The sequence below is a fragment of the Sinohyriopsis cumingii genome, chromosome 5, assembly GCF_028554795.1.
Source record: "Sinohyriopsis cumingii isolate HCF-2022 chromosome 5, ASM2855479v2, whole genome shotgun sequence".
Lineage (NCBI taxonomy): Eukaryota > Metazoa > Mollusca > Bivalvia > Unionida > Unionidae > Sinohyriopsis > Sinohyriopsis cumingii.
In genome coordinates this window covers 131,449,995-131,462,186 of record NC_142965.1, presented here as the reverse complement: position 1 = coordinate 131,462,186, position 12,192 = coordinate 131,449,995, and the positions used below count along the sequence as shown (strand labels likewise).

Here is a 12,192-nt window from a genome sequence, read left to right as displayed (position 1 = left end):
GCTCTTCATAAGTGCCCACTGATAGTATGATAGTGTCCCCATTCATGTGTTCAAATAATTAGCCCTCTTTGCCCCAGTTGGGAGCTCTCCATTTTGGAGGTGTATTCTCTTCTGTTAAAGTGCTGAACATAGGATATAACATTCATTTCTGACACAGGTTTAACAGCTCCAGTGACCTAGTGCTTAGAGTGTCTGCCTCAGATGTGGTGGTCCCAGTTTCAAACCCCGGCTGTGTCATAACACAGACTTATAAAAATGGTACTAGTTGCCTTGCTAGGCACTCAGCATTAGGATGTTGGTGTTAGGACTGGTTGGCCAGGTGTCAGGATAATGTGACTGGGTGGGACATGATGCTACATTTCTGTGGCATGACACCCCATTGCTAGACATCACCATAAGCTGTCACACTGCAGACATCATAGCAATATGACTGAAAAATTAAAGCTAATGTAAAAATCTAAATCTCACACAAACACACACACACACACACACACACACACACACATATGCGGAGGTTAATGTCACAAAATTAAATCATAATATTTCACCAAGCATGTTTGGTATTTTAGTTTAGTGTTTTTTTGGCACAACAACACAAATAGGTTATTTAGTGCTATGGCAATTGGACTAAAGTACCTTGCCCACGAATACATCATGGTAACCAGACCTGGCTGATTTGATGATAGGACTCAAACGTGCACCCTTTTGGTCACAAGTTAAGCATGCTAACTACTGTGTTTAGTGTCTTCATTAGTTGCCTCATATAACTAACATACAGGAAACCATGTTAGGGTCATTCTGCATCCCTGAGCCGCTCTGCCAAGAAATAACGTTCTAGACTGGTTTTTGCAGTTTTTCCTGTACTATGAGGTGTGTTGGAATCAAGATATGTACCCTAAATAATGGTTGTATTTTATGTGAGCTTTGACCAAAAGTGGGGTGGGTGGGTGGACATTTTAAGATATTATGCAGGTATTGCATTGGTCCTCTATGTAGGGCACCACTAATGATGTTGCTATATATTCATTCTTTGGTATATTTCTCTACAGTCATCAGGCCATTAGTATTGTATTTATTATTTGCATGGATGTCTCTTTCCTTTTGTCAGGCAATTTTGACACAACTGCCCATATACAGATAACAGTCACTGATGTCAATGACAACAGCCCTATCTTCTATCCACTCAACTACAGCACGAATGAGGAAGTGAGTACACCACCAGGGTCAGAGATCATCACAGTCAAGGCCACTGACTTGGATTCAGGAGCTTTTGGAACTGTTACTTATAACATCAGTAGTGGAAACTCAGAAGGAAGATTCAGGATTAACGAAACTACAGGTAGATAAGGAAGGGTTGTCCTGTTATGTATATCTTGTAAATATAGTTGTTTTTTTTGTCCAGAAATTGTAATTTCTTGGGAAAAACTGTCTTACTGCTTTGACAGATCCAAAGCAAATTGCAGATGGAATATTATTTCAGATTTCTATATGGTTGCTTTGGTACTTCACCATGGAAACCTTGGCTACACAGGAATAACTTGCCAAGAAATTTAGATTCTGAAAGATATCCTGAGGTTTCCAGTATAAAATGTGACACATTTTTAGAAGTAATTTTGGCTGCTAAGTTTGTATCTGTTAAGTTTTGTTCCTGTACCAGTTCTTGTATAGATTAATATCACTTCAAAGCTGCAAGCCATCATAATTCTCTATATTGTGATTTTGCCATGCTGACTCCAGAGCAAAAAATCTCTCACATTTGTTTTTTGCCTGACAATAGTTATGTCAGACATTTTATTTATCTGGGCAAATAAATTTTCAGTGCACTCTTATGGAAATTATAATTTGCTATCCTTGAAAAATATATCATTTGTCATGTGGTTTTCTGTGACATAATAAAACACCTCAGCACTGGTTACATCTTATTGGACTAAGTGGTGACCAGAATTTCCAACAGATTTATTTTTTTAAATATATTTATATTGGAATCCGTTTATGAAAACATTCAGCAGTGCTCAGGTTAGACTGTAACTAGGCTAATCAATTAAAGGTCAAAGTGCTAGGTGTAAAATTGCACATTGTCATGTATTAAGCAAGTAGAGCAGTGCTAAATTTGTATCAGATAATTGGCACAGCCTCACATTAATATAATTGATGGATTGATGAAGCATTGTAGTACAGTGTCTTTAAACAGTAAGTACAACGGAACCAACTTGAAATAGAACTTCTTTTTTTTGTTTGTATTATCCATTTCAAAACAGGAATGTAGTTTATATATATCATGCAAGTATTCAGATTACACGAAAAGCACTTCATTTAAAATAAATATGCATTTTTATTAGCTCCATTAATGTCATATGTATTTGTTACTGTTTTGATGAAATGACACATAAAAGGGCAAAAATCTTCATACATGATTCCCTCCCTTTAGCTGAAAAAGGGGTGGGGTCAACAGCTAGAGCAGCTTATCTAACTTTGCCATGATACAAATTTACTCAGCAGTTTGAGTGATAAATCAAGTCAGAGACTTGCAAGTCCACTTGCCTGACTCAGCAGTTTGAGTAATAAATCAAGTCAGGAACTTGCAAGTCCACTTGCCTGACTCAGCAGTTTGAGTAATAAATCAAGTCAGAGACTTGCAAGTCCACTTGCCTGACTCAGCAGTTTGAGTGATAAATCAAGTCAGGAACTTGCAAGTCCACTTGCCTGACTCAGATTTGGCTTCAGCAAAGCCCAGGTTTCCAAGGTGCCTGTCCAAGTCCAAAAGGTTGATGAAGAGGGGTAGAAATGGTCACATTCCATTCATAATGCGTTTTGTTCTGCAAGTTTTATTCCCTACTATCTCAACACAATGCATATATTAGCACCTTTATTTAGTGTCTATATGTACGTCATTTTTCTATTACATTACTAATCACAGTTTCTTTCATCTGTTATATGTTGTTTCCATCCAGTAGCTAATGCTAGACTCAATTGCATTTTCTTGCACGGATGTGATGATGTGAATATTTGCTTTTTAAAGCAAGTTTTGATAAATAAGGAATAAACATTTATAATTTAGCCAATCATTTACATTTTAATTGTGATATTTGCGCGTATACGTGATTCACCAACTTTAAGCACCAGCTTTGGGCAGTTTGTGAGCTTACCCGTTTAAGGTGAGTAGATACTAATTGTTAATAATAATGTGATTTTCTTGTCAGGTGTGTTTGGACATAAAAAGCACTTGTCTCTGATGAACAATCAGGAGGGTTTAATTCAAAGCATTATTGATGTACCAAAAACATAGTACCCACAAGCAGTTTTATGATCTGTTATTTACGTCATAATTACTGGAGACTGATACACACTTGCTGCTTGGCAAACATTTAAATGTATAATTATAAGTGTTCTCAGACTCTACAATTAGCATGTTGAATATTTTTAATTCATGTTGCCAATTTTAAGGTGACTAGATGAAAGCTGTTTAGTAAATGGAAAAGTAAAATTTCACAAATCTTTAAATTGTGGATATAAATAAATTGTGGGTAATAAATAGATCATTACCAGCAGTCTAGCATTGATTATTATTGTTGGTGTAGTTGATGAGATGTGTCTGTTTCCTTAAAATATCCCATAGTTTATTTTATCTTTTCTTTTTACTCATGGCGAAATATTGTTTGGAGCAAAGGGCAAGTTCTATTTTCCAGTCAGTTTGCCCAGCGCAAGCTAACTTTCATAAAGTCTGTAAATCCCTTGATAAATGTTAATCCAAAGTTGAAAGTGACAGACCTAGCATTCTGATTGGACAGAATGTTTTTGAGTGAGATTAGGAGTCGGAGTAAAGTTTTACAATTGATTGGCCTGTAAAGCGTGATATTAAGAGGTTCAGTCAGATCACTATCATGAAACTTGTGTATTATTTAGGCACAGATTGGGATCAGGTGACATTCAGTGCCCATAAGTACCCATTCCCATGCACACTACATAAAATTGTATTTTAAATTATTCTAATTGACATCATAATAATGGTACAGAGCAAAACAGATTCTTATTGAGATATTTCTTAAATGTAACAATCAAAGAACAGGAAAAGAAAAGTAATGAATATTGTATACTGAGAATATACCATTATGCCCCTCGTATTCTTAAAATAAACTTTATTTAAATAGATGAACAAACATAAATTTGAGATAAATAACTTTAGCAAGCCATCATTTTCATCTCTTGTTGACAACAATTTAATGGCTTCTATAAGTTAGAAAAATTTCATTAATGTCAGTTGACATCAATAACTCTGGAATGGAATGTCTGTTAATGGAAACATAATGGAATCACCATTTAATACTGTCAATCCAAAAGCTTTAAATTCTAAGATTGTTTATAAACTATATTAGTTGATATATTCATAGCATTTAATAAATTCTACATTTTTTAGAAAAGTAACACTTTTTTCTATTTGTATGTGTTTTCTTTACTTATGATCGATTAATAAACTTTATGGTACTGTATTATTTTTTAGTTATATTCATGCTGCGTGAAGAGTTTGTCATACTTAGTATAGAATTGCATTCACACTGAACACAGAGTTACATAGTTATGAAGTATAAAGTTACATAGTTATACTGAGTACAGAGTTAGTCATCTGAGTAAAGTTGCAATCACACAGAGTATAGAATTAGTCATGCAGAGTATAGAGTTACATAGTCATACTGAGTACAGAGTTAAATAGTCATACTGAGCAGAGTTACATAGTCATACTGAATATAGTCACAGTCATACTGAGTTTATAGTTACATAGTTACACTGAGTATAGTTTCAGAGTTACATAGACATACTGAGTATAGAGTTACATAGTCATACTGAGTATAGAGTTAGTCATACTGAGCATAGAGTTACATAGTCATGCTGAATATAGTGATATAGTCATATTGAATATAGTTACATAGTTATACTGAGTATATGGTTGCATAGTCATCCTGAGTATAGAGTTACATAGTCATCCTGATTATAGAGTTACATAGTCATCCTGAGTATAGAGTTACATAGTCATCCTGAGTATGGAGTTACATAGTCATCCTGAGTATAGAGTTACATAGTCGTACTGAGTATAGAGTTACATAGTCATCCTGAGTATAGAGTTACATAGTCATCCTGAGTATAGAGTTACATATTCATACTGAGTATAGAGTTACATAGTCATCCTGAGTATAGAGTTACATAGTCATCCTGAGTAGAGTTACATAGTCATCCTGAGTATAGAGTTACATAGTCTTCCTGAGTATAGAGTTACATAGTCATCCTGATTATAGAGTTACATATTCATACTGAGTATAGAGTTACATAGTCATCCTGAGTATAGAGTTACATAGTCATCCTGAGTAGAGTTACATAGTCATCCTGAGTAGAGTTACATAGTCATCCTGAGTATAGAATTTACATATCATACTGAGTATAGAGTTACATAGTCATCCTGAGTAGAGTTACATAGTCATCCTGAGTATAGAGTTACATAGTCATCCTGAGTATAGAGTTACATATCATACTGAATATAGAGTTACATAGTCTTACTATTACTGAGAAATTGCAGTTACTGTTAATACTAGCATGTCTGTTGATTACTTGGTACATAGCTGTAATTTACATCAGTTTTTTCAGTGACATGAGCAGTGATTTTCATCTGTATTATCTCATTATGTTATTGACCTGAGCAGTAATCTATTGTATGTCATATGGACAATATTCTTTTGCATACCAGGGCCCAGCAACATGGAACAAATTGCCCACTGAGATGCAAAGACACAGTGATCTCATTTAAAAGCACTCTTAAAACTCACCTATTTCAATTGCAAGAACAGACTTAAAGACCTAATAATGTTTCCTTACCTTAAACATTTTCAGCATGTTTTCTGTTTTTTAATTTCACGGTGTCTGTTTTTTGTAATCATATCATTATGCCCAATATTGTAAAGCACTTAGAGCTTCTAAGGATTATACAAAGTCCTCATTATTATTATTATTGTTATGTTATCTCATTTTATCACTGACATGAACAGTATGTGCTGTTCACTTAAGTCAGTTTTAGCATAAAGCAAGGCAGTTAATTTAACATAGGAATTAATTAGGAATCATGTGCAACCCATCTGTTCTCTGTCAGTTAAACAACATAATCCCTGTACTGGAAATTCATGTAAGCAATCAAAAAGGGCATTTTTGTTATCCCAGGTAGAAAGAAATATCAAAATGTAGCATATAGTTTCCACATAAACAGTAAGTAATTTTGGTTTAACTTCTTTCAGATAATCATTTCCTTATTACCTGTGTACTTTTCCATATTATATGCCTAATTGTATTTTTTCTTATTACCTGTCTGATTTTATATTTCATGATATTAGAAGTAACATTCATTTCATTGATTGAGAAAAAATAATTAACTATGTGAAAATGATAAAGAAAGTAAAACAAGTGTGGTAAAATATGGTTAAATAAAAGAAGAGTTTCAAGTGTTATTCAAAAGTGCAAAAAGACATGTTTCATAGCTAATTGTGTTCTCATACATTCCAAATCCGTAACATTATTTTTGACTTTCATCTTAAGCAGTTATATTTCTTTATTTTGCAGGAGTGATTTCCCTTGTGACAAGTCTGCCATCTGTTGGTAAGCTGTACACATTGCAAGTAGTTGCTAAGGATGGTGGAGGTCTAATGTCAACTCAGCCAGCAGAAGTCCAGATTAGCGTCCCTCCACAAGGTTCTAACCCACCAGTATTTGAGAGATCATTGTATCGCATCCATATTGCGGAGAATATAGCACCACAAGCTAGCATTGGGGTTGTCAAGGCAACAACATCAGTTCCTACAGCAGGTATTTTGATATGTGAAACATGTTCATATTGTGCAGTCAAAACAAAATGGCAATAAAAAAAAATTATAAAATTATTTCTCAGTACAGCTAGAGTGACTGATTTCAAGTAATTATCAGGTCCTGTAAACATTAATGTGTAATTACTAAGTAATTACTTTGTTTATTATGACTAGAATTACTTAGTTTTTTTTAGGATTACTTAAAGTGTTCTTTTCTAGCAGTTAAAAGTTCTTATTGTTTTGGGTTTAACACCATTTCTCAGCAGAGGATAGGCTATACATGGTGGGCAGATTAAGTTGTGGGGGAAGAACCTAGGAAAACCTCAGTAAGAACCACTGACCTTTGGAAAGCTACTGACAGGCTTTCTCACATGCCAACGTTAACTGTGTCTGATAGATACACGTGGAGAGTGATGAGTTGTACGTGATTGGTAAAGGCAAGTGCTTGAGACCATTTGGCCAGCCAGGGTGCCAGTAGCAAAAGTATTCACTAATCAAAATGAGTAAATTAAATTTAAATTAAAGTGAGTAAAATGTAAGTAATATTATAATATTAATTCTAAATAATTAATGTGGTTATGTCGGAACCATATATTTATAGTCAAGGACAGTGACGTCTATGGATGTCCAATATCAGCCAATCATAAATCGTTTCCTAATGTCAGGGAGATAGCGTGAGGTAAAAGCCAATAGATAAATGGCTTCGTATCATTGTAACAGTACATCAGTGAAACAAACATTACAACTTACTTATTTGACGGGAAAATCTGTTGTCAGAAGTGGATGTTGGTGTCATCTATGTGGTGCCTGTTCATTAGTTGCAGTCCCACAGCTGCCTCGGACAGTTGCTGCTGATTATAATATGCATGTATGGGTAGTCTTGATTAGAGCTAAGAATGATTTATTGCAATACATTTGAAATTATTCATAAGTAATATATAATGTATGATGTGAGACAAGATTCAGACAGCAGTTTAATTATAAGATGAAGTTTTATGAGAATTTTGCCATTTTCTGAGAAACTCAGAAAGAATTCAGATTCGTGAGCTTCATAATTGTGTTGACCAACGAGAGACAATAAATTTTGCAATTCTATCGAAAACATTTTTCTCCCCCTTTTACAGTCTGTGAAAAATATGTACATCAGTTTCAAAATAATGAAAGTAAATTTGTAACTTGTCATAAGTACTGTATAGTAATTCAATCTAATAATTTGTTTTCTGGAAACAAGTAAAAAATAATTACCTAGTGATTTGAGTAATTATTATCAATTAATTTTTAATTGCATTAAGTAATTTCTGAAATCAGAACCTGAGAAATTATTTTTGTGAAAAGAGTAAAATCAAATTAGCAGTAAATTACTTAGTATATTTATTTTCTGGGTTCAAGTAAAATTTGTTATGAGTAATCATTTATTAATTATCAATCACATCCAGTAATTACAAATTGGAGCTAGCCATATATTTTGAATGAGTTAAGTAGGATCTGATTCCTACTTAATTCCATACTTAATTCTTTATCTGTGGCATAGTTGTTGTTCAGTGTCAGAAGAGGTTTTGTCAAAAGTCATAAAACATGTTTTTTCATCTTTGGGAAAGGCAAATTAAATTCTTTTTAATTTCAACTTTAAAAAAACAAGTGTATTTGCAGGCAGATTATATTTATTCTGCTTGTAACTATAGGAAAATGGCATAGATCAGCATCTATGCTGTCCATTCGAATTGTGTCTTTAAATAAACAGAATAAACCCGATCTTTTAGCATAGCATGTAATGGCAGATCAGGGTCTGTGCTATCAACTTGAATTGTGACTTCAAGTAAACATCATAGATCCTGGTCTGCTGGCATTGTATGTAATAGCAGATCAGGGTCTAGGATATCTAGTTGAATCATGTCTTCAAGTAAACAGCATAGATCCTGGTCTGCTTCCTTAGTATGTAATGGCAGATTAGAGTCCATGCTATCTGCTTGAATTGTAACTAACAGTAAACAGCATAAGCCCTGTTCTGTTGACATAGTAGGTAACAGCCAATTGGAGTGTGTGCTATCTACTTGATTTTAGGTAAAATGGCTTAGACCCTGACCTGTTGGCATAGAATCTTAGGGCAGATCAGGGTCTACTCTGTTAATTGACTTGTGACTTATAGTGAATAGCCTAGACCTGGTCTGCTGGCATAATGTGTAATGGTGGATGGGTCTGCTCTGTCTGTTTGACTTGTGACTTCTAGTGAATAGCCTAGACCTGGTCTGCTGGCACAATGTGTAATGGTGGATGAGTCTGCACTGTCCATTTGACTTGTGACATAGTAATCGGCTGCTGTGATATGACCTTGAGAAATGCACTTTACATGCCATGGCACAGAGTAACCTTCAATTGTTGCTGTGCCATACCCCCCCCCCTTCCCCCACTCCAAATGCTTTGTTTATTGATGACCATACTTTGTTGTTTGGCATCAGCTTACGTGACAGACAATAAGCTTAAGTGACAGACAATACTTTGGTAGTGTCTACTTTTTGGAAGAGGCAATGTGCATGTTAATTCTTCCCTTGGATCAGGAGTCAGGTCAACCTAGTTAATTGGGTGCATTTTATTGGACTTGAGAATGTCCAATTACTGATATAAATTTTGATCACCTCCTAATTGTAGTATACTATTTGAAAATTATAATACCATATATACTTGCTTACAAGTCAAGTCAAACTGCAAACAAGAAAGATCCTAATCTTCCATATCAAAATGCGCCTGCTGATTAGGGTCTGTGTTGTTTGTTCTACAGATTACTCCTAACTAGCACAGAACCAGATCTGCTGGTGCATTATGTGATGGCAGATCTGGGTCTGTGCAGTTTACTGTTGGACTCGACTTATAAATGAGTATATATGGTAGATAAATGTAAGTTAATTGAATGCAACCAGACTGTACAATGTTTAATTCAAAGTGAGATATGCACCATCGGTACTTTTACTTTTATTTCAGCAATTGAGTATTCAGTAACGGCAGGAGATAGGCAGTCCTTCTTTCGGATTGACCCTCGAACAGGAGAGTTGTTCACCAACAAAGCACTGGATCATGATGAATACCCCTCACTATTACTGAACATTTTAGCCCAAACTGGAGGTAGTACCCCTTTATATGGAACAACACAGGTAAGTTTGAGTACCTCAACATGTGCTGCAGAAAAAGTTTACTTGACCCTTGCTTTTAGAATTGTCTTAATCCTTGCTTTTAGAAGTGTCTTTATTTAGTCCATGATCATGATTGTCTTCACCCAAGTGAACTGTTCTGCTATATTCAATCAGACATCGTTGGAGAAACATTTCCAAGGGAAAAGGCTGTCTTAGGTTTTGTACTGTCATGTGACCTCATATGACTATGATGTGTGGCAATTGTGCCTATAGACCGGTACCCTGTCACAATTTGAACTTAGTATGATGATGTCTGTACATCAGTACCCAGTCACAACTTGAACTTACTATGATGGTGTCAGTACATCAGTACCCAGTCACAACTTGAACTTAGTATGATGGTATCTGTACATCAGGATCCAGTCACAACTTGAACTTAGTGTGATGGTATCTGTACATCAGTACCCAGTCACAACTTGAACTTAGTATGATAGTGTCTGTACATCAGTACCCAGTCACAACTTGAACTTAGTATGATGGTATCTGTACATCAGTACCTAGTCACAACTTGAACTTAGTATGATAGTGTCTGTACATTAGTACCCAGTCACAGCTTGAACTTAGTATGATGGTGTCTGTACATCAGTATCCAATTACAACTTTAACTTAGTATGATGGTGTCAGCATGGCTTTTCCAAGGTTGGGACAGATTAGGGGTTGGATTGTCAGGCTATATCTGAGTTGTCACTTAGTCACATGGGTATAAACGCAGTCTGTATGACATTATGATGATTGCATCATAGATAAAGCCATTGAAATCTCAGTGATATAACACAGCAAATGTCACCTTGGCGTGTAGACATTTGTATGTTCCCAGTCTCGTCTACACTTTAGCAGCATTATGATTGTTTAATAGAACTGACTTTCTATCATTCATAGTGGGGCTTGTGAATACTATTATCTATTGCATTGGTTCAGTGTACAATATATAGTATACATTCCTTATACTCCTGTGAAAAACCTCATTTGCAAATGGTTTGTTTATGATGAATATCATTGTCCAATCATATTGTTTTTTATAAATGTCCTTGTCCAGTCATATTGTTTTAGATGAATATTGTTGTCCAGTCATATAGTTGCAAGAGAATCTTCTGACCTAATTCTACTTTTACTTGAGAAAGGGGAACAAGTATAATAACTGTTACTAGGGATAGTATACTACAAGTGTAATAACTGTTGCTAGCGATAGTATACTACAAGTGTAATAACTGTTACTAGGGATAGTATACTACAAGTGTAATAACTGTTGCTAGGGATAGTATATTGGAGTAAAATGTAAATGTAAATGATTATAAAATAATTCCCTGTTGTTAGCCATTTGGAAAACTAGAATTTATAGCATGGTGTACTAAAGTTAATTATAGTGTTGCATTCATAATAGTAACGTGGCTTGTGTAAATATGTGTCCTTTTTTGCAGGGAATGTTTCTTTAACCAGTGAAACCCCATTATAGGACTACAAAAATCTGAATATTCATTGTTTTCAAATATGAGCAAATTAGTCTTTTTATAAGCAGTCAACTTTGGCTGAAAACACTAGAACACAAATTGTCTAGATGGAGAGAAAAGTAATTCTAATGTCTTGATAGTTAATTGTGAATCTAGTTCATCAGTGATTTGACGTCGTCCAGTCAGAAGTCAGCATTGTTAAAATCTTGGTTCATTAACAGTTTGAGTGAAGAATATATCAGCTAATTATAATCAGCCCTGTGTTTGATTTGAAATTAATCAGCATATATTTGGATTATCATGGATTATCATATTATGACATGACTTTTTTTTCTAGCCAGTCAGACTGTTCATATTAGCCATGTCAATATAAAAATCAGATACATTCTTTATAGCTATATTGGTCATAGACCAGAGGGGCTTATGGAATGGTCTGTTGTCCATTGTTCATTCATCTGTTAGCACAAATTTCATATGGCTACTCATAAATTGCATGGGAGATTGCAACAACAGTTGACACACACAGATTGATCCCATGGTCCATTTGATCCTAAATGAAAATGGCATTGCTCAGACATCCGGTATGGATGCTGCAATAGCCATCTTGAAAATTGTGTTAATACTACTCCTGAATGGATTGTCATTTCAACATGGGGTTTTCACTAAAAGACTTCCTGTGATGTCTAGTTGGTCCTAAATGATGCAGATTTGATGTCAAGC

At 34.9% G+C, this 12,192-nt stretch overlaps 1 protein-coding gene across 2 annotated transcripts in view; it reads left to right on the top strand.

Annotated features, from left to right (window-relative positions):
* The window catches only part of LOC149800251 (protein dachsous-like), a 182,263-nt gene that overhangs the window by 128,205 nt on the left and 41,866 nt on the right, over window positions 1-12,192 (top strand). For both annotated transcript variants that reach the window (XM_089959835.1, XM_089959834.1), the window contains exons 3-5: window positions 1,109-1,339; window positions 6,598-6,840; window positions 9,816-9,985. In XM_089959835.1, the coding sequence (XP_089815961.1) occupies window positions 1,109-1,339; window positions 6,598-6,840; window positions 9,816-9,985 (644 nt within the window). The remainder of the gene's footprint in view (window positions 1-1,108; window positions 1,340-6,597; window positions 6,841-9,815; window positions 9,986-12,192) is intronic.